Genomic DNA, 27,812 nt, shown 5'->3' with positions numbered 1-27,812 from the left:
ATGTGTATTTGTAGAGTAATTTCCAAGGGAATCAAGTGCAACCAAGGTTGTAAAACAAAAAAGACATTTTTCTCTCTCTTTGTACAAATCTAATAACGTATTAATTCCATAATGGGAAATTCACATAACCACAAACATTTTCTTCTTTTCACATCCAATATCTGGCACAAAAAAACCCACTATATTTGGATATCCAAATATAAATTTTTTATTTATTTTTTTTAACGGCGCGCGCCGGAGCTCATTAGGCGCGCCGGAGCTCGTTAGGCGCGCAGGACTGACACTGTTCTGCGCAAGTGCAACACAATCGCACTAGAAAGCGTGTTAAAGCTGCCATTGTAGCTGCAGTCTTTTTAGTTGCGAATTGCGAGTATTTCCACTTTCATCTCTGTGATACACAAGTTTTGATCGGCATATTTTAATTTTGACCGGCCGGTCATGGCCGATCACGTGAAAATCGGCCGATTCCAATCGGCAGCCGGTCAATCGGTGCATCTCTGATTCAGATTTTATGCTTCAGATAGCATCAACTAGGCATCCCCGCGAGTATAACATTTTATTTAGGCTAGTGGGAAATCCTTATTTATTGTGAATGTCAAGCCATTATTAATAACTTAAGCGGGATAAACGGGATAAGGCCAGTTCCTCGCGTCAAGCTGCTACTGTATGCATCAAAATTGGTTTATAGCCTGACTCAGGGATGTCCGTTTCATGTAAGCCAAGAAGGCTATGATAAAGCTCATCACGAGCACGACGTAGGCTACCTTTTAAAATAAGGGGTCGGAAGGCGAATCGGGAAGGCTGCGTTATTTTTAATTAGCCTAACAGGCAACGGCAGGCCTGTGTACACGCGCCCCTCTGTCTGTCTGTCTGTGCACGCATGTGAAAGAGAAGAAAGAGCACTATGAATGAACGGAACGATACGCAACGGAATTTTTTTTTTTTTTTTTTTTCAAAATCGCGAGTCTGATTGTGTGGCAATAGGAATCCATTGTGTGGCACTGCGCCACACAATGGTCTATGTATGGGAAACCCTGCATGTGGTCCGACTGGCCCAGGTGTGGTAATGGTCTACCCCGGTAGCCCAGCTTGATGTTAGTATAGACCTTGTCCAGAATGTTGGCTCCCCTAATAGCACACTTAACATGCTGGTGGATTTTGGGGAGCACTTCTTTTAAGTCCGCGTTGTTAAAGTCCCCCGCTATGATGCACACAGTGTCAGGATAAATGCTCTGCTAATGCTGCCATACAAATTTCCAAGAGCCAAGTTAGCATTAGCATCCGGTGGGATATAGACAGCAGTGATCATGACCACAGTAAACTTCCTGGGAAGGTAAACGGGTCTGCATTTGACAGTCGCATACTCCAAGTCCGGGGAGCAGTGACTGTACGCAGTCACTGTGTTAGTGCACCAGCTGTTTACGTGTACACAGCCCCCCTTCTCTGCTCTTAGCAGAGTCACTGGTTCTGTCATGACACTGTGCTGTGTAGCCCGCTAGCTGGATGGCAGAGTCCAGAATGAATGAACGAAGCCAGGTTTCTGTAATCAACAGGATGCAGTTGTCCTTGACCATGTTTGTTGCAACCTGAAGGCTTAGTTCATCCAGTTTGTTTACAAGGGATCTGGCGTTGGTGAGGAATACACTGGGAAGCAGTGGTTTGTGTGGCTGCCTCCGTAGCCTTGCTAACGTGTCGGCCCTGCAGCTTTGCTTCTGCTTCCTCTGCCTGTGGGGATGGTAATCCAGGGGGAGCCGAGGCTCCTTGCTATGTCCGCCAGAATGTCATGTGAGCGGAGAAACTCTGCTGTAACACCCCGCTTGCTGCAAACTCCAATCTTCAGGAGATCATGTTGACTATAAATGTTGTTCGCCCAACAGAATGTAAATGAAACGAAAACCAACGCGCGTGCGCACACAACTATCCAAAGCACCAAAATGGAAAGCACCAAGCCGCTGTATCTATATGCACCGCCATCTTCCTGACCATGGCCTCACTTTTTGTTTATAAATGATTTGAGACCTCAAGAATGGCATAGGAATCATTTTGAGTATTAACAATAAATCTAATATAGTAATTTTTACGATTAAAATGATTTCTGTAAATAGCGGTCCGAGTGAATGACCTTGACATCTGTGACGTCACCACAGGAAGGCTATCGGTCTCATCGCTGTTTCCACTATATTAAAACACAGAGCTAACTGCAACTTTGAGCTTCCATTTTGAGCTAATTTATCGCCATGCCACGTAGATGTGTTGCTGGGGGGTGCAGCAACCCGACAAAGGTAGACTTGCGTTGCATTCATGGCCCAAGTATGTTCAAACTGCAAAGATTTGGACACGTTTTGCAAGTTGTTCAAAGGCACATTGGGTGCCTACGAAGTGGTCTCCTCTGCTCTGCACATTTTACTGAAGACTCATATGAGACCTCTGATCTGTTGAGCGTTGGCTGTAAGCCTGTATTGAAAGTGTACAGTACCAACAATTAAAGGAAAAGAAAACTATAAGAAAAGGAAAGCAAGTTCAGTTGCACCAGTTCTCCTGGAGTGAGGGTTGTTGCTAAAACCAGTGACATCCCATCCTGGGTTTTAGTAATTGTCTGAGCCGAGCAGCAGCGTGTAAAATATCTTGAAAATCAGACATGGCCAACAGGGCTCTTAACTTTTCAATGTTCATGGCCAACATTAAAAGTTGATGGCCAGTGTGAATGTATGACCCTCGGATGCCTGATGCACAGCTAGTGGGGTTTTTTTGGGGGGGGGAGTTCTGTGAGCCCAACATAAGAGGAGCATTTGCATACTTGTGATATTTGTCAGTTTTCAGTCTGGGTTTTCTAACAGCGTACGGACCATAAATTGAACGGCAAGGTCGGCAAAACATCTGTTTTTGTGTATTTGAGTACAACAACCAATTGTATGTCTGCAGCCAACCTGGTTTAAATGTCCTCTCCTGCGTTTCTTCCTCATATCGCTTCTTAGTAGCTTTGTCTTCTTCTGTTTTCTTCTGCTTCACCTTTTTCTCAGTCAAACCCAGAAACTTCCACATGATTGTCACGAAAAGGAGAAAAAGCGCACTCCTGTAGAATCTCGTGCCACAATGTCGGCAAAATGTAATGTGATAAACTGCTCATTTAAGAGATGGCAGCTGATTCGCTTTCGTTTTACAGATTTGTAACGTATCTGACAAAATAACCAATGAAAACAATCCTTGCAAAAGGTGGACGTGCCGTGTTGGGGACATGGTAATACAAGCATGAAATCAAGTGTTACGGGCATAGTAGTACAAGCATGAAACCGTCAAAATGTACGTTCACGGGCGGGCCAATGTTTGTGGCATGGTGGACTCGCTACTTTTTTATAGTTTATGGCCCGATGAAAAAGTTGATGGCGTCGGGCTACCGGGCACGCGGTAATTTCACACACTGCCGAGCAGTAATGGTGGAGTACTCAGAATGGAGAAAATGGAGAATGAGCGGACCAGCCGTCTGATTTATCCACCGGATACACTTTGCCTCAGCAGCAATATCAAGCCCCTTGCATGGAAGAATCGAATGAATGGAGAACTGAATGAACAACTGAAAGTCAGATTGTTTCAAAACGAGAACACAGATGGGTAAGATGTGACTCTCGTTTGGATACAAAATGGCACTCGTTTACTTGCATTTAGATTAATGCATGTAACTTTTATTGTATATTTAAGTTGCCAGTATAAGATTATTTAATTTGCTTCAGAATGTGATTCTCAGTTCATCTGATTTATTTAATTAGCCTTTTACGCTTTATCAGTGAAAAATGCATGCATGTACATGTATGTTGCATAAATTATAACACCTGTCCTGTTTTAATGAGTCAACCCACAATCAATGAAGTCAAATCAGTCTTGGTTGAGCAAGTCAGTCACTGTATTTCTTACTTTCACCATAAATTTATTTACATGACTTTGGCCTATAGCTGTCAAAGGCCTCGGCCTTAAAACCAGTTCCTGCTGTGATGTCACGCGCTTGGGGCTGGCTGGTTCAGCGGGGCAGCTCGACTGCTAACTTTGCGGTCGATTTTTAACTCTCAAATATATATAATTTTATTTCCATTTATGCACCATATAAGAGCCAAGGATGTAGATACTATCCACTCAGAAATGTATTTAAAAATAAAGGTTTTGCGTATCATCTTTAAGCCACCATACATGCCTATTAGTATGCTTCTTGCAACTTGCTACAATAGGACTTGAATTTTCTTAAATATTTTGCTGCTACTTATTCTTCAGTGATGACACGATGACGAGTCGGAATGGGACACTGGCAGTCTCTCTGGATTCTGGGTTAGTGGTCACGTTTTGTGCCCCGACTTTAGTTCCTCAGAGCGCTGTGTTCCTTTTGGTTGAAGACATCGAGGCATTTGTCTGAGAAGAAAGCAGTTTAAAAAAAAAAAATCAATCTGTGTTCTGATTGAGTGGCTTGAAACACACCTGATCTGTGGCATTGTGGCTAACTGATTTGTCCTTGTCTTCTGCAGGGCCTGCTACGGTGTTCTTCGCTTCATCATGGAGAGTGGAGCCAAGGGCTGTGAGGTGGTTGTGTCTGGCAAGCTCAGGGGTCAGAGAGCCAAGTCCATGAAGTTTGTGGACGGTCTGATGATCCACAGTGGAGACCCCGTCAACTATTACGTGGACACTGCTGTCCGTCACGTCCTGCTCCGCCAAGGTGAGTAAGGGATGAGGAGATGCCTAGTAGTAATGCTTTTTGTTTTTTTTAAATTGTTGATTCTCATATGTTCACATTCACTGATTAAGGGAATTGTAGGTGTATATTCAAATGTGACATTGATGTCCAACAGTAATGGACTAGTTTGGGGGGGTTCACGTTTTCCTCTTGGCTCAAATGCAGTCTCAGCCATGACAGCTTTATCTTTGCACTGGAGCTCCTAGCGTAGTAAGTCATGGAAGATTCGATCCAGCAACTTAGCATTGTGCAGTTTGCATGCTTAAATCTCATGTGCTAAATTAAGCAGTTACAAATAAACTTGTAGTTTTGAACAGTGCATGTGACGCACTTGGCTTTGAAAACGAACAAAAAAGGCACTTTTTTGCAAACCACTCGTAACAGTCATCACCATAGTTTGGTGGTAAGTTGACAAACATTAGATTTGGGAAGGAGGTGCCTGTTTGTTCTCTTTTTGCATGAATCTATAGGAATTGTAAGGTCAAGCAACCTTTTAAGGTGTCAGTGAGATTTAGGCTTGTAGTTTGCGTGATGCTAAACTGGTTGCTGCAAGCTTTACTAATTTGCAGTTGCAGCAACATCATGCCAAAACATGTACAAAACTAAAAATGTGAAACTTTTTTTTTTTCTTGGCTGTTTCCTTGTTGAACAAGTGTATATTCATCTTTGCAGAGGGGTGTGCGCGCGCGCGTATACATGCGTGTATACCACTCTGGTTGACTTGTATGCTAGTCTAGTGAACATGCTCTCTGACATTCCCCTTCAGTGATGATAAGATGACGAGTCAGAATGGGACGCTGGCTATCTCTTTGATTTCTAGGTTGGTGGTCACGTTCTGTGTCCCTGACTTAAGATCCTCAGAGTGGCATGTTCCTTTCAGTTGAAGACATCGAGGCATTTGTCTGAGAAGGGCATTGACAAGTATTAGTACAAAAGCACAAATGTACTGGTGTTTAATCCAAAGCACAATCCAACAATAAAGGCTTCCAGCAGCCATCTGCCTGGCCAGGTTTTGGTTTTGTTGGAAAACCCAACATGCATTGACTCTGTTAAAACATCTGTGTCCAGGTGTGCTTGGTATCAAGGTGAAGATCATGCTTCCCTGGGACCCCAGTGGTAAGATCGGCCCCAAGAAGCCTCTGCCTGACCACGTCAGCATTGTGGAGCCCAAAGAGGAGATCCTCCCCACCACCCCTGTATCTGAACAGAAAGGGGCCAAGCCTGAAGTCCCAGTCATGCCACAGGGAGCTCCTGTACCCACAGCATAAAGGGTAAGGGGGATTGAGTGGGTCCACAACTTGGTCATGATCATCAAAAACATAAAGCAACTATTGGTTTGCAAGGATGAACATTTAATCAGCCAATGGAAATAGCTGAAAACCATCTGACTTGGTTTTAGTTTTGTTCAGTACCTAATTAATAACCTGGTTGCTAATTTCCAATTAGCTGTGGGTGTAAACCTGACAGATCTGGCCTCTAGCTATAGACACACGTTGCACATAATTCTATACTTTTTATTAAATTTTTTAAACTCTCCATTACTCAGTTAATGTAAAAACTGATGTGCAGTGAAAGTATCAAGTTGAACGAAAACACAAGTTGTTTTGGTAGAACAAGATGTGTATTTGATTGGAAGATTTTAAGTGGCTGAATTTTAGGAGCACTATGGAGTTGGGAACTCTGTTCAGGATGGAGCTGTGTGTATTATGTATCTATGGTGTTTAATGCATGTGGATGGAGTGTATGTGTGGTTTATTAATGGAGCTCAAGGCAGCTTCATGTCATTGAGATGATGACGAGTCCGAATGGGATTACACTTCGTTTGAAGGAATCTGTGTGCAGAGTCCCCTTCTGTGCCTCTGAGCTTGGGCACTTCAATAGAAAGGGACCTTCTTTTTAAAGATGGGCGTTTATCTGAGAAGGGCAATCCAATGATATGTCTAATACTGGATAAAATGCTAAATTTGACGGAACCTGTTAATATTTCTTTCTCTTTCTCTCTTCTAGGTTTTCACTATTGGATGAGATTTTCTGTGCAAAAATAAAAGGATAAATACATGTATGGCCTTTGTGTTGTCTTATTAATTTACATGTTTATAACTTGGACCATTATTCTAAGCAAAGCCATTTGAGGTATGGCAAAATGGTGTATTTTAGAAAATACATGATTTTATTATTCTGAATTTTTTTTTTTTTAATTCAAGATCATGTGCATAAAATCATCAGAGCATAGAGCTATATAAGGAGTTATGAGTTTAGTGTATGATTTGCATTGTTCTGCATGTTTAATTGAATCGGTCAGAAAATGTGTCGACTGAGGGGGTCAGTGGAGTGTGTATTTATTTTATATATAATTTTTTTTTTTTTTAATTATAAACTCAGCTCAAGGCTGCATAAAGTTTAAAAACAACGAATTTAGGTTTTCCTAATGCGGGTTTCCTGAGGCCCTGGTCACACTCCAGCTCGTGATGGGCTCATAAATACTTGATGGAAAAACTGGCAGCATTGCCACCAATAATTCAGTGCCCAGCGATTTGGTCTCTGAGCTTCATGGGGGGTGGGGGGGTTGTTGTTTTTTGGTCTCCTCACCTCGTGAGTGGCCAAAAATGTTGCGAAAAATTTCAGTGCATGCATTGAAATTTGGTGATGTTTTTCTTTGGCAAACTAAGCAGTGAATACTCGCAGACGGGTTTGGGAATAGTTCCTGAAGCTTGGGGAATCTTTTTCGAGCCTCTTGAGATGTATTTGTCTCAAATTCATGTCACTGATACTTGCAGGCGCCTCAAAACTATAGCTCGGCATCGCCTAACCTTCATCAAGACAAAGTGCATTTACAACTGTGATTGATTTATGAAGTTAATTGGTGCATTTACTAACTGTGATTGATTTATGAAGTTAATTGGTGGGACCAGCTCTTATTTAGGGGTTTCATACAAAAGGGGGTACAGTCCAGATTTTGTCCAAGACAATTTGCACCTTTTAAAATGGTAGGCATGTTGTGTAACTCTTCTCTTCTGAGTCCCATGCACAATGCAACGAAGACTGCTCTGTGCAGCTTGGGACACAGTCATGATGGGGAAACGCCTGATGCTGATTTGAGCACGATCAGCCTGTGCATACAGTGTCTTGCAAAAGCTATCAATGGATTTTTGGGGGGTTAGCACCATTTGATTTATACATACCTACCACTTTAAAGGTGCTGCTTTTGTTTGTGTGTGTGTGAGAGAGGCAAACAATAGGATGAAAAACAGAAATCTGGAGTGTGCATAGGTATTCACCCCCTTTTGTATGAAACCCCTAATTGGTGGTCCAACCAATGAACTTCGTAACTCAGTTAGTTGATTAAGATCTACCTGTGTGCAACATGATGGATGTAAAATCAACCTGCTCTGGAAGGACCCTGACTCTGCAACACTACTAAGCAAGCAACATGAAATCCAAGAAGCACTCCAAACCAGTCAGACACAAACTTTGAATATCCCATAGGGCACCATTAAATCGATTATAGCAAAATGGAAAGAATATGGCACCACCACAAACCTGACAAAAGAAGGCTGCCCTCCAAAACTCATAGACCGGGCAAGGGCACAAGCCCAACACCCTGAGAACACCATCCCTACAATGAAGCGTGATGGCAGCATTATGCTGTGGGGATATTTTTCTTCTGCAAGGACAGGAAAGTTGGTCAAGATTGAAGGAAAGATGGATGGCACTAAATACAGGGCAATTCTGGAGGAAAATCTGTTTGAGTCAGCCAGAGGTTTGAGAATGGGTCAAAGGTTCACATTCCAGCAGGACAATGACCCTAAACATACTGCTAAAACTACACTGTGGTGGTTTAAAGGGAAACATTTAAACGTGTTGGAATGGCCTAATCAAAGGCCAGACCTCAATCCAGCTGAGACTGTGGCGCAACTTGAAGATTGCTTGTTTTTGTTTCCCCTCATCTTAATCATTGTGTTGCAATTTAAAAAATAAAAAATTGCACCTTTAAAGTGGTAGGCATGCGTACATCAACCACCACCAAAAATATAAAAAAAAAATATATATATATATATATATATATATATATATATATATATATATAAAATTAAATAAAAATCCATTTTAATTCCAGCTTGTGACAAAACAGGACAAACGCCAGGGAGGGTACTTTTGCAAGACACTGCATAAGGACGCTGTTTTCACAAAGACTTTGTAAAGTATTCTGTTAGGTATGCGGCGGTAGACGGATGTGTGTTTAGTAGCGGGCGTGATCTTTACAAACGAAACCAAAACCAGAGTTATAAACACGGCTAGAAACAAACGTGACCGTGATAATGATAAATTCGCAACGCCAAAGCTTGTCCCCTTATATGCACGTGCTGAATGCGCTCAAATCAGCATCAAATGTTTTCATAATGACTGGGTCCTGTGAGTGCGCAAAGGCGTGACAGTCAAGTGTTCGCCTGCTGTGTGACCACAACTTTTAGCTCACCAGTATATCGCCGTGCATCATCACCAAAACGCCTGATTTTAATCAGTTACCTATCACAAAGCATCGCGAGCTGTAGTGACTGTAGACTGTGATGGAAATATCAATGCAAAGTTAAACTACTACTGCTAATTTAAAAAAATAGCATAAATGCATTGTTTGGATTGCAACATGCTTTAAATAAATTTAGATATTTAAATATTAAATGTTCCTTTAAATGTGATTGCTTTAGCCTCAGGCGGTATTCAGGTCAATAAATGGCATCTGAAGAGGAATCTTGAAGTTGACAGACACACCTACTTTTCAGTGACACATAAACCACGCCCACTGAGAACACTTACCTGCTGCTGGAATCGTGCAGGTGAAAACAGAGCAGCTCGGATCTGACGGAGATGAGTCTTCCTGATATCAAATCATCACGGAAATTGGCAGTGGAGCCTTTCCAGCAGGTACCGAATCTAGCCAGCTTTATGAGGGGGAATGATGTGTGTTTTTGGAAACCAAGTACGCGATCTTTATGGCTAACGTTTTCTTTAGTAACATGGGCGATCGACTGTGTTTACGGGATCCCCCGAAAGGTTTGGTCTACTTGGTGATGCACTGAGTATTAAAACGGTGTTTTGTACTGTGTATACACATGATGAGTGGTGTGTGAGAGAGAGAGAGAGAGAGAGAGAGAGGAGTTTACCTGGTGCACAGGTGTAACGCTGCGGTTAAATGCTTCTCAAAGTTTATCCTGGTGGCTCAGAAATAAGCAACATATCTAGACGCTTGTCTGAAAACTAACCTTTGTTTAAGTGCAACAACAAACTGCATGCTAGTTTAGCTTATAATATTTAAAATAAATGTTAAAAATGAAGCCAATAATAAACGTAAATATTTAAAGATAGTGATAAGGGTTAATAACGTGATTATAATACAGATTTAAAAAAAAAAAAAGCTTTTTTAAATTCAGAACTGTCAGCTTTGTGTTTTTATTAAATTAAAAAAAAAAATACTCATTGTGCATTCATTTTGGGTCATGTTTACTGTGTCTTCAAGAAAATTCCACACTGTTGGTATTCATGGAAGCTGGACATTTTTGGTTAAAATAATATTGCTGCGGCTTCCTAATCATCTTATAAATCTCATAAATCATGGATCATTACTTGTTGATCAGACTCTGAGTTGTGTCATTCCCCCCCCCCCCCCCCTTTTCTCTCTAATTTATTCATGGCCAATTCCCACCCCTCAGACAGCTCCCACACATGAGGTTTGCCAGGTTATGAATATGCCAGGTTGGCAAACCTGCTCAGAAAAAAGCACTATCTGCCCTCTTCCATATGTATGAGCTTACAGAAGCCCCTAATTGGAGAACATCACTTGTGATTGACAGAGGAGAAAGAGAGTATGGACAAGTTTGGTGGCTACAGCTATGGATGGCTGTGGAATCTTTGGGATTCAAACTAGTGAGCTCCCAGACAAATACTTTACTGTTGTGCCATGCAGGAGCCCCTGAGGTTGTCTTTTGTCCAAGCAGAACATTACACTGCCTTTCACATGGTAAAAGATGAAGGCTGTAGAATCAATGTAAAATCTGGTCAGCAAACATGCTGAATCTCATCTCAAATCATTTTTTTTTTATATCCATGTTGGATTTTGATCTGTCTTTTGTATGAAGGAGGTTGAATTGACAAAGTAGGATGTAGGAATGTAGACCTCTGCCGCCTAAGAGATTCTGCCTCACGGATCGATCTGGGAGCAAACAGTCACTGATATAGACACACCTGTTCAGAGATGTTTCTCAGATTATTGTAGGACAAACATGAGTATATATTCACATTCAAGAGTGTGTTGTATCTATGTGATTGGATAATGATTTAATTGAAGAAACTAAATTATCTATGTATAATGTAAATGGGTGATGAAGCATTACAGCACTGGTTTAGACTACACTTTATGAAAGAAGAGACATTATGTACCATTGCAGTGGTGCTTGAAAGTTTGTGAACCCTTTAGAATTTTCTATATTTCTTCATAAATAGGACCTAAAACAACATCAGATTTTCACACAAGTCCTAAAAGTAGATAAAGAGAACCCAGTTAAACAAATGAGACAAAAATATTATACTTGGTCATTTATTTATTGAGGAAAATGATCCAATATTACATATCTGTGAGTGGCAAAAATATGTGAACCTTTGCTTTCAATATCTGGTGTGACCCTCTTGTGCAGCAATAACTGCAACTAAATGTTTTCAGTAACTGTTGATCAGTCCTGCAGACTGGCTTGGAGGAATTTTAGCCCATTCCTCCGTACAGAACAGCTTAAACTCTGGGATGTTGGTGGGTTTCCTCACATGAACTGCTCACAACACGACTGGTCCGTCCACAACATTTCGATTGGATTAAGGTCAGGACTTTGACTTGGCCATTCCAAAACATTAACTTTATTATTCTTTAACCATTCTTTGGTAGAATGACTTGTGTGCTTAGGGTCGTTGTTTTGCTGCATGACCCACCTTCTCTTGAGATTCAGTTCATGGACAGATGTCCTGACACTTTCCTTTAGAATTCGTTGGTATAATTCAGAATTCATTGTTCCATCAATCATGGCAAGCCGTCCTGGCCCAGATGCAGCAAAACAGGCCCAAACCATGATACTACCACCACCATGTTTAACAGATGGGATAAGGGTCTTATGCTGGAATGCAGTCTTTTCCTTTCTCCAAACATAACACTTTCATTTAAACCAAAAAGTTCTCTTTTGGTCTCATCTGTGCACAAAATATTTTTCCTTCTGGCTTGTCCACATGATCTTTAGCAAACTGCAGACGAGCAGCAATGTTCTTTTTAGAGAGCAGTGGCTTTCTCCTTGTAACCCTGCCATGCGCACCATTGTTGTTCAATGTTCTCCTGATGGTGGAGTCATAAACATTAACATTAGCCAATATGAGAGAGGCCTTCAGTTGCTTAGAAGTTACCCTGGGGTCCTTTGTGACCTCACTGACTATTACACGCCTTGCTCTTGGAGTGATCTTTGTTGGTTGACCACTCCTGGGGAAGGTAACAATGGTCTTGAATTTCTTCCATTTGTACACAAACTGTCTGACTGTGGATTGGTGGAGTCCAAACTCTTTAGAGATGGTTTTGTAACCTTTTTTCCAGCCTGACGAGTATCAACAACGCTTTTTCTGAGGTCCTCAGAAATCTCCTTTGTTCGTGCCATGATACACTTCCACAAATGTGTTGTGAAGATCAGACATTGAGAGATCCCTGTTCTTTATATAAAACAGGGTGCCCACTCACACTTGTCATCCCATTGATTGAAAACACCTGACTCTAATTTCACCTTCAAATTAACTGCTAAGCCTAGAGGTTCACATCCTTTTGCCACTCACAGATATGTAATATTGGATCATTTTCCTCAATAAACCAATAACCAAGTATAATATTTTTGTCTCATTTGTTTAACTGGGTTCTCTTTATCTACTTTTAGGACTTGTGTGAAAATCTGATGATGTTTTAGGTCATATTTATGCAGACATATCGAAAATTCTAAAGGGTTCACAAATGTTCAAGCACCACTGTACATCACCCGTCAAGATCATAGTCTTATGAAAAGAAGAAAGACATTCCTGGTCAAAGTAACCGTCATTAAGCAGAGAGTAGAATGTGCAAGCGAAGATAAATCTCAAGGATTTAACTAATGAAAACAAGTAGCAATCAGAACAGCCTGTACCAGTTTCAAGCATGCCAAACGTATATTTTTATCAATCCACCAACAAGGCACCAAGAACTCAGACTGAACTGCACACTTTCAGTGGAAGAGTGGGCTAAAATTGACAGGCATGCCTACCTCATAGGATTGGTGCTTTTACTAAGACATGTAACCAACTATTAGGAAAGTATGCATGCAGCTATTTTGGTGGTTCACCTGTTGTTCTAAGCAATTCCACAAGTTTTCTAGGAGAAAGAAATAATCCATCAGACTCTAGATCAAGTCATACAGATTTGGCCCTATGCAGCCTACAGTCTCTGACAGCTGACCAGACCAATTAACAATGTACAATACAGCACCACTGTTCACTGTCAGAAATAGGGGTACAGTAGGAGTCCATTCCTGTCCCCAACGGTACAGTCTACACTAATGTACCTCTAGGACTCATTATTGGACCTTAGGGTAACTATGTGTACCTTTTTAGGACCAAAAAGATACATCTATGTTCCCCAGCAGTATATAAAGGGTACAAATAAGTACCTTAGGGGGTCCTGCCCTAGTGACATGCTGTTGTACCTCTAAAGGTGCAATAATGTATTTTATTTTCTGAGAGTTGGTGGCTGAGACTGATTTTTGTCTGTGGAGTTTATAATCAGACTGTCTACTAGAATTTTTGTCGGACCCTCCTGATATTCAGTGATCTGAAGATTGTAGCCATGTGAACTGCAATGGAACCATATGCTCACCTAACTGTCATGAGTGCCATTCAAACTTGCACCACTGGGATTTACAGTTTTATGATCTATTTAAGTCATTTTTACGGTTATTGATAGTTGATTATCACTAAATTGTGAAGATCTAAGTGTATACAAATTCCAGTAATTTGAGTTACTGTTGACGCAACAAAAAGGGAATGTAATTAATAATTGGCAAATGAAAATATGCAAAATAATTTCAACCCCAGCCAGTATTTCTACTCACAACGTCTTATGAACTCAATTTGTCAGAATCATTAACCCAGGGCAATTTAAAAATGAGTTTGAATCCAATCCAAGTACAGAGCTGAAGGATGGAGTTTAAGTTTAAATCCCAGGAAAGTCTAAGAGACCATTTTGGACTCTTTAGTGATGGTTGTTGGTCTTCCATAAGAGTTCAACAGTGTCTCTTAGGCTTTCCTGGGATTTAAACTTTTAACACTCACTCAGAGAGAATCGTAATCATTGAGCTTTCTCTTTCTTCAGCCATCTTTTGATGAGACTAAGCACTTTAGACAGCCCTTTAAATCTGTTTTTTTCTGTCCTCCGCAGTGCCCTGTCGTGCAGCTGAATGTCGGCGGTCAGGTGTACACCACCACTCTGGTGACCCTGTGCAAATTCCCCAACTCAAAGCTGGCTGAAATGTTCAGTGTGCCTCTCAAACTTGTAAAGGATGCCGAGGGTCGCTGTTTTATAGACCGTGATGGGACACACTTTAAGGCGATTCTTGAGTACCTCCGTTCAGAGGAGGTTCCTACTAAGAATTTGCTGGAGGTTCACAAGGAGGCAGTGTATTATGATATAAAACCTCTGGTGAAACTCCTGGAGGAGTTGCCACCATTTTTTGGTGAAAAGGTAGGAAGGCAGCAGTTTTTGTCCCGTGTGTGTAACTACCAAGAGAATCTGGAAGTCCTCATCAAGGTGGGAAGAGCAGAAGCAATGGCCTCTCGATACTCCACAATAATCATGTGTATCCTAAAGACAGATGATGACCTGGTGAGGTACAATGACGCTATGGTCAGTCTTAATACAAGAAAGGAATCTATTGTGAGTTTTGGCCCATGGAATGCTCAAGCTACCGTGGAGGATCTTCTGGATTGCATAAAAATGGACATAGAGGCAAAAGGATATAAAGTGAGCATTAAACCGCATAGCACAGAGAAAATCTTTCTGTTTAAGAGCCATGATTTCTTCTATAAGCTGACTTTTACTTGGTGGTGACTAGTAATTGTGGTTCTACCCACTTCAGTGCATTTAAATAGTGGTACACAGAGGTCATGAATCTTTATAAAATCCACCTACAAACACTTCAGATAAGAACAGTGTTTTATGTATTAGTCTACAAGACCCACCTATATTGCAGACATGTGTCATCGGGCTCATTCAGGATATTTGTTGGCAACTGTAGCCACCCTTGTTTAATATTTACTCATTACATCATGTGACCTTAATGTACTCACAAAAATATTCTTTTGCAGAGTTTCCTAGGGTGTGCTGTTCGAGAAAATGTCTCACAGCCAGCATGCCCAAAATAATTTGATTATTTTCCTACAACTGTATGTTGTGAATTACTTTTTTCCCAGTTATACCACAGTGATTTGTCAAAGATTGCAAATTGTAATCACTTCATGTTTTAACTATTTATAGTTACAGTTAAAGTTGTGAAACATCAGTGAGACAAGTGAGTTCATGCTGTCACTTACTCCTTCCAAAAAATGTTAAATTTCTCCTGACAGAAAACTTCACCTTTTCAGTATGTTCATTGTTAAATAACAATTTTATTATTATTATTATTATTATTATTATTATTATTATTATTATTATTATTATAATACCTAGATTATATGGAGCATCTGCCATACAAGTCCCTGAGACTGAGAGAATGGGTAATTTATTAGAAACAGTCCATTAATATGAAGATGTCGTTTAATATACAGGGGGCTGCAAAAATAAGTATACAGTAATGGAAAAACAAAATGTCCACACAAAATGTTAGTATTAAATGAAACCTAACACCACTATTAGAATACTGGTAATACTGGAATAATCCTTCCTGTATACCTACTTTTGCAGCCCTCTGTATAATACTGAAACTAGTGTCAGAGCTGCTGTTATAGAAAATTAATCCACACTGTTTTGAGAATTCATCTATATCCTCACTGTAATACAGTGGGGTTTTTTTGTATTTTTTGTTTTTTTAAAGTGGAAGTGACTGTGTGTGGATGATTGATTCATGAATGAATATAACATTATTTTATATTTATAATGATTAGGTTTACTAATGGGTCTCTATCATGTTTAACTTGCAAAAAGTATACATTATTTACACCTATAGCTTTATTAAAAAAATGAGCAATATAAGATAATAGTTAATTATGCCTCATGTTTTTGAAATTGAATTATGTAACTTCATCATTGGTATTTTATACTGTAACAGAAGTAACTGATTTCAGCTCATCATTGATTGTATGGTTAATGCTTTAGCATACAGTAATGTGCAAAAGTCTTCAGAGCCCTGTTTTTTGAGTACAAACTGTTTTATAGATTATTTTACGACTTCTGCATTCTTGACATTTTAAATTTCCAAATATTAGTTTTCCAGAAGAAAATTAAATGTGACAAAGATTTTTTTCTGTTTATCATAAAATTTGTCTTTTCATTAAATTTTTTATCCATCCATCCATCCGAGATCTGTAACACTTATCAGAGTCAAAGGGAAGCTGAAGCCATCCCCAAGTGACTTGGGGCAAGAGGCAGGGTTCACCCTGGTCAGGTCATAGCAGGTCTAACACAGAGACAAACCACCATTCGTATTCACACTCACACCTACGGGCAATAATAATAATAATAGTTACATTTATATAACGCCTTTCTCAAACTCAAGGTTGCTTTACATAGGTCAAAGAAATCAACACAAAAAAAAATTGCTAAAGAGTGGGGAGTTTATGCAGTGGTGGTGAAGTGTTCATGAACCAGAAAGGTTTTGAGATGAGATTTGAAGAAAGGAAGAGAAGAGCAGTCATGGAGGGGTTGAGGGAGGGGATTCCAGAGCTCGGGGGCCATGGCGCTGAAGGACCTGGCACCCAAGGTAGAGAATCTAGTGCGAGGGACAGCAAGGAGATTATGGCTGGAAGATCTGAGAGAGCAGAATGGACTGTAAGGGGTCATCACAGATGTAAGAAGCAGCAAGGTTATGGAGAGCTTTGAAGGTGGGTAGTAGGATTTTATACTTAATACTGTCCCGTATTAAGTATAAAATCCTACTACCCACCTTCAAAGCTCTCCATAACCTTGCTGCTTCTTACATCTGTGATGACCCCTTACAGTCCATTCTGCTCTCTCAGATCTTCTAGCCATAATCTCCTTGAACAGGTAGCCAGTGAAGCTGAGAAAGAATGGGGTGATATGACCAGATTGTTTGGTATGGGTAAGGAGTCTTGCTGCAGATTTCTGAATGCATTGTAGTCTTTGAAGAGATTTAGTAGGGATGCCAATGAAAAGGGAGTTGCAATAATCTAAGCAGGACATAATGGAGTGGACCAAAGTGCATGGGCGGATCTACCGGGGTGGCATAGGGTGGCAAATGCCACCCTAAAAGAAAGCCTTGCCACCCTTGCTGCCACCCCTGCTGCCACCCCAGTTGGCAGCGACGAATTCAAAGAAAAATTACGGCCAATTTGACATTTACGTGCGCGAATTTCCAATGTCCGACTGCGGCGAATGCAGTACGAGATAACGCCAGAGATTGGTTGTTTTGGAAAATTGAGAGGCGCGAAGTGAGGGAGCCAGGAAAAAAAAATCAGGTTGGAGAATGTTATTTAGCTAACTATACATGTAATGTGAACAGGGGAGGATCTAGAAAAATATTTATGGGGTGGCAAGAGGGGGGCAGGAATTTTTGAGGGGTGGCAACGTATTACAGACGTATATACAGTTAGGTCCATTATATATTTGGACACTGACACATTTTGGTTTTTTACCTGTTTACTGAAACATATTCAAGTTATACACTGCAAAACCCGATAAGGTCACTGAGCTCAAAAATTTTATTGAAACCGATTGCGTAAAAATTTGAGGTAAGTAACTTAAATTTTTTAAGGTAAGATTTCTTAAAAATTACACTATAGTTATAGCCTAGTAAACTAGACCCACCCGCCTAGCGGCCAAAAATATTTTTGCCTAGCGAATGGGTCTAGCCTCGCACCATATAAACAAAAACACCCAAACACATCAAATCGTGCCCGCCAATCACAACGCAAGGTTTTTGTTTGGATTCTTTGGGCGGGCTTTTGCAGGAGTGACGACAAAGCTGCGCGACGCTGGAGAAAGCGCAACAGGAAAGATGGCTACCGCTAGTGAACAGCGCGCATTTGACTCCGCTTTGGAATCAGTTTTAGAAGAATTAGACTTGGAGTTTTCGTTGAAACATGAGCAGGAAGAGGCTCTCCGCTCATTCCTTTTCAAGAAGGACGTTTTCGCTGTTTTGCCGACCGGCTATGGCAAAAGTCTGATCTACCAGCTGGCTCCACTCATAGCCAAAAGGATGGGGCTAGTTTGTGCAGTACGAAGAATTAATAAACAGCTTTGAAACATTACTTTTTGATTGTTTCTTATTTTCCCGTTATTTTAAATTTAAGGGAAATTATTTCACCAAACACCACTAAATAAAAACTCTCAAAAACAGTTTAAGCAAACCCTTGAAAAACACTTGGAAAAAAAATGTGTATGTGGTACAGACTCCAAACTTGTGGTCATTATCTCCAAACTTCTTAATATCTAGAACTTGTTTATTAATTAATACGCATTTTGAAAAATTATTTATTTCAAGGCCTCCCCCACTGCGCGCTCTGACTACGTCACAGTCACTGTTGCGCTGATTGGTCAGAGCGTTGGCCTATACACACAGAGACAGTTTGAAAGACAGCGGTTTGTTCCTCCTACCCGCTTCAGAAATGTCTACGGATTGAGGCCAGACTAAATATTCACATTTAGTCTGGCTTGCCAGGCTACTATAGTTACACTTAATTGTAATTTTTAAGAAATCTTACCTTAAAAAATTTAAGTTACTTACCTCAAAAATTTTTATGTAATCGGTTTCAATAAAATTTTTGAGCTCAGTGACCTTATCGGGTTTTACAGTGTAGTTATATAATGGACATAAAGTCCAGACTTTCAGCTTTCATATGAGGGTATCCACGTTAAAATTGGATGAAGTTTTAGGTTTAGGAGTTTCAGCTCCTTAACATGTGCCACCCTGTTTTTAAAGGGACCAAAAGTAATTGGACAATTGACTCAAAGGCTATTTCATGGGCAGGTGTGGGAAATTCCTTCATTATGTCATTCTCAATTAAGCAGATAAAAGGCCTGGAGTTGATTTGAGGTGCGGTGCTTGCATTTGGAAGATTTTGCTGTGAAGAAAACATGCGGTCAAAGGAGCTCTCCATGCAGGTGAAACAAGCCATCCTTAAGCTGCGAAAACAAAAAAAACCCTCCAAGAAATTGCTACAATATTCGGAGTGGCCAAATCTACAGTTTGGTACATCCTGAGAAAGAAAGAAAGGACTGGTGAACTCATCAATGCAAAAAGACCTGCGTGGATTTCCCACTAAATATGTGCGCACGTCAAAATCGGGAAATTTGCGTACGACCAAAAAAATACGGATGTGGGGGCGTCGTGGCTCAGGTGGTTAAGGCGCCATGCCATGAATGCGGGCGACCCGGGTTCGATTCCGGCCCGAGGTCATTTCCCGATCCCTTCCCGTCTCTCTCTCTCCCGCTCATTTCCTGTCTCTGCACTGTCCTATCCAATAAAGGTGCAAAAAGCCCAAAAAAATATCTTTAAAAAAAAAAAAAAAAATACGGATGTATCAATCAGTGTGTACAAAGGTTTCCACGCACTCTCCTGTTGTACATCCCAATCAACGTGGAATTCGGCGCACATGCACGAGCCCCATTCCCCGCCCCGTCTCCTCCCTCAATTATTCCACACTGAATATGTTAATTAGTATAAATAGACCTGCAGTAATGCCCGCGTTAGGTAAAAGACATGGCGAAATCTCGAAAAAGAAATTTCACAGATTGCGAGGTGGAGGCGCTGATTTCGGAGGTAGAGGCAAGACACAAGATCTTGTTCGGAAGCCTCTCCTCCGGAATCAGCACCAAAACCAAACGTCTGAATTGGGAGCAAATAACTAATGTCATCAATCAAGTCGGGGCCAACAATCGATCCACAGCCGACACTAAAAAAAAAAATGGTCGGACATCAAAGTAGATGTGAAAAGGAGGATGGCTGCGCAGCACAGGAGTGCAATGAAGACGGGTGGCGGGCCGGGGGTCGAGGCCCTCTCCCCTTTCGACCAGAGGGTGACCGCGGTCCTCGGTGACCATGCATTAGTTGGCGTGGTTCCGCCCGAAGAGGGGGACTCTGACTTGGCCCAACAGGATCTCACAGGTGCTGTAATCATTTTCATACAGGGTGTCCTGAAAAATGTAGCCTATACTCTAAATCGCCATAAAGTATGTGTGAACTGAAATCTCTGCCTTTAGCACAGTGTAATAGAATTCACATACATCACTTAATTGTTCTGTCACCTCCAATTAAAGTGATGTTCAAAGTGTATGCTATGAGACATGCAACGGTCACTGATTGTATGCCACTGAATGTGAATGTAGCCTATACCAAGATAACGGTATGATTCGCATCGTCCGCAGTGCCTGCGCCACAATGAGTGTCTATTTGAGTTACATGGGTTTTGAAAACAAAAAAAACACCTTTAGTGCTCTAATGTGTACATTTTTTCGGGGACACCCTGTATTTGAGGAAATGTCTTCCTCTCTTAGTAGGCCCAATATTCCTATCCACATGTAACCAGAAATAAAACATGTGCACATATTTTCCACAATAGGATTTTAATGACAAATGTATTCTAGCAGGGTGCCAGGGAACAACAGGAGGCCCCCAGTCCATCCCACCCGAGCAGGAAGAGGACCCCCAGCCGAGCGGATCCAGCATCACTGTCACCTGCCCCCCTTCTCCACCACCTGCCCCTGTCGCCGGGTCCACAGGTCGGGTGCTGACGCGCGTGGTCCTTGAGTCGCAGGGGGAAATTTTAAAGGGGATAGAGGCGATTAACGACAACCTCGAGGGAATCCGCGAGGAATTGAAGGAACTGAATAACACATTAAAAGAATATCTTAAAAAATGAATGGTGTCCCGTGTCCCGTCTGCTCTTACCTTTTCACATTGTGGCTATTAAGCGCTGCCGGGTTTGTATGCCATGTCGCTGTGGCACCTCGTTGTGAGACCCAGGGTCTGGGTCCTCCGGCAGGTCTCGCTCCATTATTGGCACGCCGTGCCGCTGCGCCACATTGTGTAACACGCCACACGCCAGCGCAATACGGCACGCCTTGTCGGGCTGATAGAGCAGCACCCCCCCACACACACACTCCGGTCAAGGCAGCGCCACCGGCTTTTCAGGTGGCCAATGGTGCGCTCCACCACTGACCGCGTCTGTGCGTGGAGGTTGTTGTAGCGCTGCTCCTGATGAGTCTGTGGGTTGGCTAGGGGGGTCAGTAACCATTTTCGGAGTGGGTAGCCGCTGTCTCCTATGAGCAATTGGGATAGGTCCAGCATAAGCTATCCAACATGTGTATATTTCAAGTGAATTCACTTCAAGTGTTTTAGATTGCTTACTAAGTAACCACCCATCACGCACTCTGCCGGCATCCAGCCTGTTTCCCACCGAGCTGTTCGCCAGGACGAATGCATCGTGGGTCGCCCCAGGCCACCTTGCCACGATATTTGTCAGGCGCATTTGGGCATCACATATAATCTGTACGTTTATAGAGTGGAAATGTTTCCTATTCACGTACGCATATTCACCCTCAGATGGCGCCTTTATAGCAATATGCGTGCAGTCGATCACTCCGATTACATTTGGAAAACCGGCTATCGCTGCAAATTGCGCTTTTATCTGTGCTTGGTCTGCCACATCATAGGGAAACCGTATGTACCTGGCCGACAGTCGGATGATCCCATTTAACACAGACGGAATAGCGCGGCTGAGAGCTGTCTGGCTCATTCCCGACCGGTCGGCCAGTTCCCTCTGGAATGAGCCTGTTGCTAGGAACCCAAGCGTGGTCAGGACTTGGATAGGAATGGGTGAAGGCCAATTTATGCTGACAACCCAGTCCTCGCAGATAGCGTCGCAGATAGCGTCTGCGTAGCCCCCCCACCTTCGCAGACGCTCTGCGCGCACCTCCCAAAAATTGTGACCACCTCAGACAGCGCCGCAGACAAGAGGGCTCTGATTGGTCCACTCTACATCCGTTGTACACGCACTTCCGCTTCCCTACTTTCCCGGTTTGGTTTGTTTTCACGACCGGCATTTTTAAAAACACGAGCGAAGATGGAGCAGCATGAAGAGCGGTTGATTGAGGAAGTACGTACATCTATACGACTCCAGTTCTAGTCATTATAAGTAACCGGAGGATAAACACTCCACTAACCACACCCACCAACTACTCCTAGCGACTTCGCGCCCCCTTGCGTTGTGCCGGTGAATAACATCGCGCACGCCTATTATCCTCGCTCAACAATAAATTACAACTGTCTGCGAAAAGCTATCTGCGAAAGCCTTGTCGCACGAGCATGCAGAGGCCTTAAGGCGTGACTCCTCGCCGTCTCCCTCTCCAACCACGGGCCCAACTCAGCACAGAGCTCCAAAAGAATGGCTCTTGGAAGTCTGAATCGGCTGATAAGCCAGTCATCATCGTGAGCCAGGAAATCGGTGTAATCACAGAACACCCGTTCCCTCCTAATCCGACCATTTGCAGCGTCTTCCAATAAGGCCAACCACGCCATTGTCATCCTATCGGTTATCGCCACATGTTGCGCATGCTTTTATATCCTCATTTAATTTGATGCATGCTAGTGATTGGTCCCCACACACCGCGGTTGTGTCTGATTTGTACGCACTTGGAAATCGTTTCATATATTGATCTTGGTAATTATGTGATAAGGCTACCCCACGCAACATCAACTAATAATAATATTTCAGTCTGACACCTCGTGGCAAATGCGCGAGGAAGATCTATTAAGCTAGATGCAATGCATGGTCCTGCATGTGCATTCTTTAATTTAATTAATTAACCAATAGTCAATGGGAATAATATCGAAATGATATTGCTGGGGTTTCTCATTTCCCGTAATTACAATATGGAAGGGATGGTTGATGGATCTGTTGGCATTTACCCAACAGTCTCGCATTGTGTCTCGACAATGTCGTATGACTGACATACATTTCAATTCACACATCCTGATGTTCCGATGCATTTTTGGATGCCTCTTATCGCCATGTCATGACTCTTGACCGAGTAGGCCTAAATGTAGTTGCGTTGCTCTGCCTCTAAGTGTCGCCAAGTACCAAGATGCACCAGAAATGTGCGTACGCCAGCCATGAGGTTTGCGTAGAGTACCGCACTTTTCCACGCCAAGTCAATCTTTGTACATACGAATGTTTGCGCAGAAAGTGACGTACGTAGCTTTTTTGTGCGTACGCAAGCTCTGTACATGAGGCCCCTGGACACTCACAGAAGACAACAGTGGTGGATGATCGCAGAATAATGTCCATGGTGAAGAGAAACCCCTTCACAACAGCCAACCAAGTGAACAACACTCTCCAGGAGGTAGGCCTATCAATATCCAAATCTACCATAAAGAGAAGACTGCATGAAAGTAAATACAGAGGGTTCACTGCATGGTGCAAGCCACTCATAAGCCTCAAGAATAAAAAGGCTAGATTGGACTTTGCTAAAAAACATCTAAAAAAGCCAGCACAGTTCTGGAAGAACATTCTTTGGACAGATGAAACCAAGATCAACCTCTACCAGAATGATGGAAAGAAAAAAGTATGGTGAAGGCGTGGTACAGCTCATGATCCAAAGCATACCACATCATCTGTAAAACACGGTGGAGGCAGTGTGATGGCTTGGGCATGCATGGCTGCCAGTGGCACTGGGTCACTAGTGTTTACTGATGATGTGACATAGGACAGAAGCAGCCCGATGAATTCTGAGGTATTCAGAGACATACTGTGTGCTCAAATGCAGCCAAACTGATTGGTCGGCATTTCATAATACAGATGGATAATGACCCAAAACATAAAGCCAAAGCAACCCAGGAGTTTATTAAAGCAAAGAAGTGGAATATTCTTGAATGGCCAAGTCAGTCACCTGATCTCAACCCAATTGAGCATGCATTTCACTTGTTAAAGACTAAACTTCAGACAGAAAGGCCCACAAACAAACAGCAACTGAACACTGCTGCAGTAAAGGCCTGGCAGAGCATTAAAAAGGAGGAAACCCAGCGTCTGGTGATGTCCATGACTTCAAGACAGTCATTGCAGTCATTGCCAACAAAGGGTTTTCAACCAAGTATTAGAAAAGAACATTTTATTTACAATTATTTAATTTGTCCAATTACTTTTGAGCCCCTGAAATGAAGGGACTGTGTTTAAAAAATGCTTTAGTTCCTCACATTTTTATGCAATCATTTTGTTCAATCCACTGAATTGAAGCTGAAAGTCTGAACTTCAACTGCATCTGAATTGTTTTGTTCACAATTCATTGTGGTAATGTACAGAACCAAAATTAGAAAAATGTTGCCTCTGTCCAAATATTTATGGACCTAACTGTATACTGAATTTAATCACAGTTATCACAGTTTGATGACAAATAGTATGTACACACTACAAAAGGACACGGGCTGCCATTTACAAACTCATACAGACAAACTTAATCTCATGCTTTTATTGTTCACGAAGAACACACATTATCAGATGAGGTCTATACCGTTTCTGGACAGTTTTATACTGTATATGCAAAAGAACAGACACTAAAAAACAACAACAATAACAACACTGCTTCAAGTTCAGCATGATTTAAACCATTTACACCAATGTCACATTTTATAGTTTTTTTTTCCCCTCACGCTTTGTAAAGGCTCACCAGTGAGCATAACATGAACTTGTCATGCCTACAACAGCTGAATGCGGCGATTTCCATGTTGCTCAGCAAAACGCTTCACATTACATGTATAGTTAGCTAAATAACGTTCTCCAACCTGATTTTTATCCTCTCAAAATCAGCATCGCAACTATGCTAGCATTGTTATAACTTTTTGCATTGATGAGTTCACCAGTGCTTTCTTTCTTTCTCAGGATGTACCAAACTGTAGATTTGGCCACTCCGAATATTGTAGCAATTTCTCAGATGGGTTTTTTCTGTTTTCACAGCTTAAGGATGGCTTATTTCACCTGCATGGGGAGCTCCTTTGACCGCATGTTTTCTTCACAGCAAAATCTTCCAAATGCAAGCACCACACCTCAGATCAACTCCAGGCCTTTTATCTGCTTAATTGAGAATGACATAATGAAGGAATTTCCCACACCTGCCCATGAAATAGCCTTTGAGTCAATTGTCCAATTACTTTTGGTCCCTTTAAAAACAGGGTGGCACATGTTAAGGAGCTGAAACTCCTAAACCTAAAACTTCATCCAATTTTAACGTGGATACCCTCATATGAAAGCTGAAAGTCTGGACTTTATGTCCATTATATAACTACACTGTAAAACCCGATAAGGTCACTGAGCTCAAAAATTTTATTGAAACTGATTACCTAAAAATTTTTGAGGTAAGTAACTTAAATTTTTTAAGGTAAGATTTCTTAAAAATTACAATTAAGTGTAACTATAGTGTAATTTTTAAGAAATCTTACCTTAAAAAATTTAAGTTACTTACCTCAAAAATTTTTACGTAATCGGTTTCAATAAAATTTTTGAGCTCAGTGACTTTATCGGGTTTTGCAGTGTATAACTTGAATATGTTTCAGTAAACAGGTAAAAAAACAAAATTTGTGTCAGTGTCCAAATATATAATGGACCTAACTGTATATACGTCTGTAATACGCTGCCACCCCTCAAAAATTCCTGCCCCCCTCTTGCCACCCCATAAATATTTTTCTAGATCCGCCCCTGCCAAAGTGGAAAGAAAGGGGCGAAGGCGGGCAGTGTTCTGGAAGTGGAAAAAAGCAGTCTTGGTGAGGGATTTAATGTGGGGATCAAAGGTGAGTGAGAGGTCAAGCAATATTCCAAGGTTTCGAACAATAGGTGAAGATTTAACAAGTTGATGTTAAGACTAAAGCTGGAGGATTTGGACAATGAAGATTTGGGGCTGATAAACATGATTTCTGTTTTATCGGTGTTAAGTTTTAGAAAATTATTTTGCATCCACAACTTTAGGTTTGATAGACGATCATTGAGGGAACTTGGAGGGGGGGGTCAGTGGGGGAGGATGTAGTGAGATAATTGAATGTCATCAGGGTGGCAATGGAAGTTAAGCACGGGTGAATGCTCTAAGACAACGAGGGAGGCTCAGCCTCCTCTAAAAATGACGAACATCGTGTAGGATGAATTGCGCTAGGCTTCAAATTTTGTAATCCAAAGAGACACACGAGAGAGACACACACGGGAGAGAGAGAGAGACACACGAGACACAAGAGAGAGGAGAGACGAGCGAGACACGAGAGCGGAGAGGCGAGACGAGACGCATGAGACCTTATAACATGGTTATTTCAGATCCAGAATCATATAAATATGTGCTCAACCCAACTACAGTGCGAAATCATTCTGTTATAACTTTCCCCAGTTCACCTAATGTGTGCGTGAGTTTTTCCCCCTCGTGACAGCGTGATGCAGCCCAGCCTCAGTGGACTTCAATGGCATTTGGGAGCTATGCGCTTTTCAATATCAAAATGCAAGACGATTATTGGACAAATACTGCGAAAACGCCCGCCCACGGAGTCCCACAGACTCCCAGCCTCAGTGGACTTCAGTGGCATTTGGGAGCTATGCGCTTTTCAATATCAAAATGCAAGACAGTTATTGGACAAATACTGCGAAAACGCCTGCCCACGGACTCCCAGCCTCACAGTGGGAGGGACATGGCAAAGCTTTCCGTGAGGAGACTGGTGATTGGTGAAAGCGGCCGGATATTTTCTTTGATTGACAGCTCGTTTCAAATATAGACAGGCAGCGGAGAATTTCAGTTCAGTACCATGTGGATTCGCAAGTGCTGTGGTGTATTGTAAGAGATCAGCTTACATTTCGATTTCATTCATTACATACGGTTTCTACCAGCTTTTTTAGTTTGTATATATTTTCATTGTAAATAAAGTGTAAATATAGTGTTGTCAAGTTTGCTATCTTAGTTCCAGAAATTTTGTTTATTTGAGTGGCTGAACTTGAACTTGAGGGGGATAGTCAGCTAGCAAGAAAGCTGCGCACGGATGCCAAGCATTGCTGATTTAATTTTGGCGAAGCCATTTGCCAGTCTTCCTTTCGAGGAAAAAATTAAAATTAAAGAGCAGGGTAGACCAACGCCTCAAATTGACTTGGTGAAAAAGGTAGGGAATAATACTCGTTCCTTTCAGCTCTCCTGGTATGAGAAAGTGAATTGGCTAACAGCAAGTGACCCACATCAACAACAGTAAATAGGCTACTTTAGTAATGTCATGGATGGACCAAAAATATAGAATCTATTTAAAATGTTTATGCTGAGTATATATATTTGAATATATTTTTTTCTGGATATGAATTAAACACAGCTACAATTTGGAAAACATTTTTAAACAAAAACACAGCCAAGAACATTTCACACTACAGACCTGGATTAAAAGTGAAGGGTTATCAAAATTGTCAATAAAACATTTCTCAGTCAAAATAAGTAAAATATAGGGAAAGTGTCATTGAATGAAATGTGTGGCACCCAGCTCTATGTTTGGCTCCCCAAGGTCAGTGCTTGTGCCTATTCCAGAACACTCTGCTGTTACTGCTGAGGTTCCTGACAAAGAGCTGCTTTCAATAATGATCAATTTTTAAACAACATGCCACAATTTTAAAATATAAAATGTTAAAATATACCCCCCCAACACCACCATCATGTATATTGGACAGTAGGCTAATGGGCCAAAAGAATCTGTTATTTCACAGTTTGTGACCCTGCCAACAATCAGCCAGATCAGAGGCAAGAGTATGGGCAAAATTGATGTGTTTTTTCTTTTTTCTTTTAAAATCTGGAAATATCGTAACCGACCAGCCTCCCCTGTTTGAA

General features: G+C 41.6%; 2 protein-coding genes and 2 non-coding genes across 4 annotated transcripts in view; all 4 read left to right on the top strand.

Annotated features, from left to right (window-relative positions):
• The window catches only part of rps3 (ribosomal protein S3), a 28,486-nt gene extending 21,714 nt beyond the window's left edge, over positions 1 to 6,772 (top strand). Inside the window, exons 5-7 of the mRNA XM_060923482.1 lie at positions 4,509 to 4,696; positions 5,783 to 5,985; positions 6,722 to 6,772. Coding sequence (XP_060779465.1) covers positions 4,509 to 4,696; positions 5,783 to 5,982 — 388 coding nt within the window. The 3' untranslated portion in view covers positions 5,983 to 5,985; positions 6,722 to 6,772. The remainder of the gene's footprint in view (positions 1 to 4,508; positions 4,697 to 5,782; positions 5,986 to 6,721) is intronic.
• On the top strand, positions 4,255 to 4,404 carry LOC132888490 (small nucleolar RNA SNORD15). The gene has a single exon (XR_009654926.1). It is a non-coding gene; the product is annotated as a small nucleolar RNA SNORD15 (small nucleolar RNA).
• LOC132888489 (small nucleolar RNA SNORD15) lies at positions 5,475 to 5,625 on the top strand. The gene has a single exon (XR_009654925.1). It is a non-coding gene; the product is annotated as a small nucleolar RNA SNORD15 (small nucleolar RNA).
• A 2,710-nt stretch (positions 6,773 to 9,482) lies between the features above and the next one.
• kctd14 (potassium channel tetramerization domain containing 14) lies at positions 9,483 to 15,845 on the top strand. Its single transcript, XM_060922869.1, has 2 exons — positions 9,483 to 9,637; positions 14,196 to 15,845. The coding sequence occupies exons 1-2, from the start codon at positions 9,581 to 9,583 to the stop codon at positions 14,862 to 14,864; spliced, it is 726 nt and encodes a 241-aa protein (XP_060778852.1). The 5' UTR covers positions 9,483 to 9,580; the 3' UTR covers positions 14,865 to 15,845.
• Positions 15,846 to 27,812: the final 11,967 nt, after the last annotated feature.

This window comes from Neoarius graeffei, chromosome 6, assembly GCF_027579695.1.
Source record: "Neoarius graeffei isolate fNeoGra1 chromosome 6, fNeoGra1.pri, whole genome shotgun sequence".
Taxonomy (NCBI): Eukaryota; Metazoa; Chordata; class Actinopteri; order Siluriformes; family Ariidae; genus Neoarius; species Neoarius graeffei.
The sequence above is the reverse complement of the archived record's forward strand: the minus strand, read 5'-3'. Positions and strand labels throughout refer to the sequence as shown.

Excerpts from the sequence above, each read along its gene's own strand:
- kctd14 (XM_060922869.1), top strand. The coding sequence starts at position 9,581 with ATGAGTCTTCCTGATATCAAATCATCACGGAAATTGGCAGTGGAGCCT. Across the intron at positions 9,638-14,195 it reads CAGTGGAGCCTTTCCAGCAG|TGCCCTGTCGTGCAGCTGAA; the intron begins GTACCGAATCTA and ends TGTCCTCCGCAG.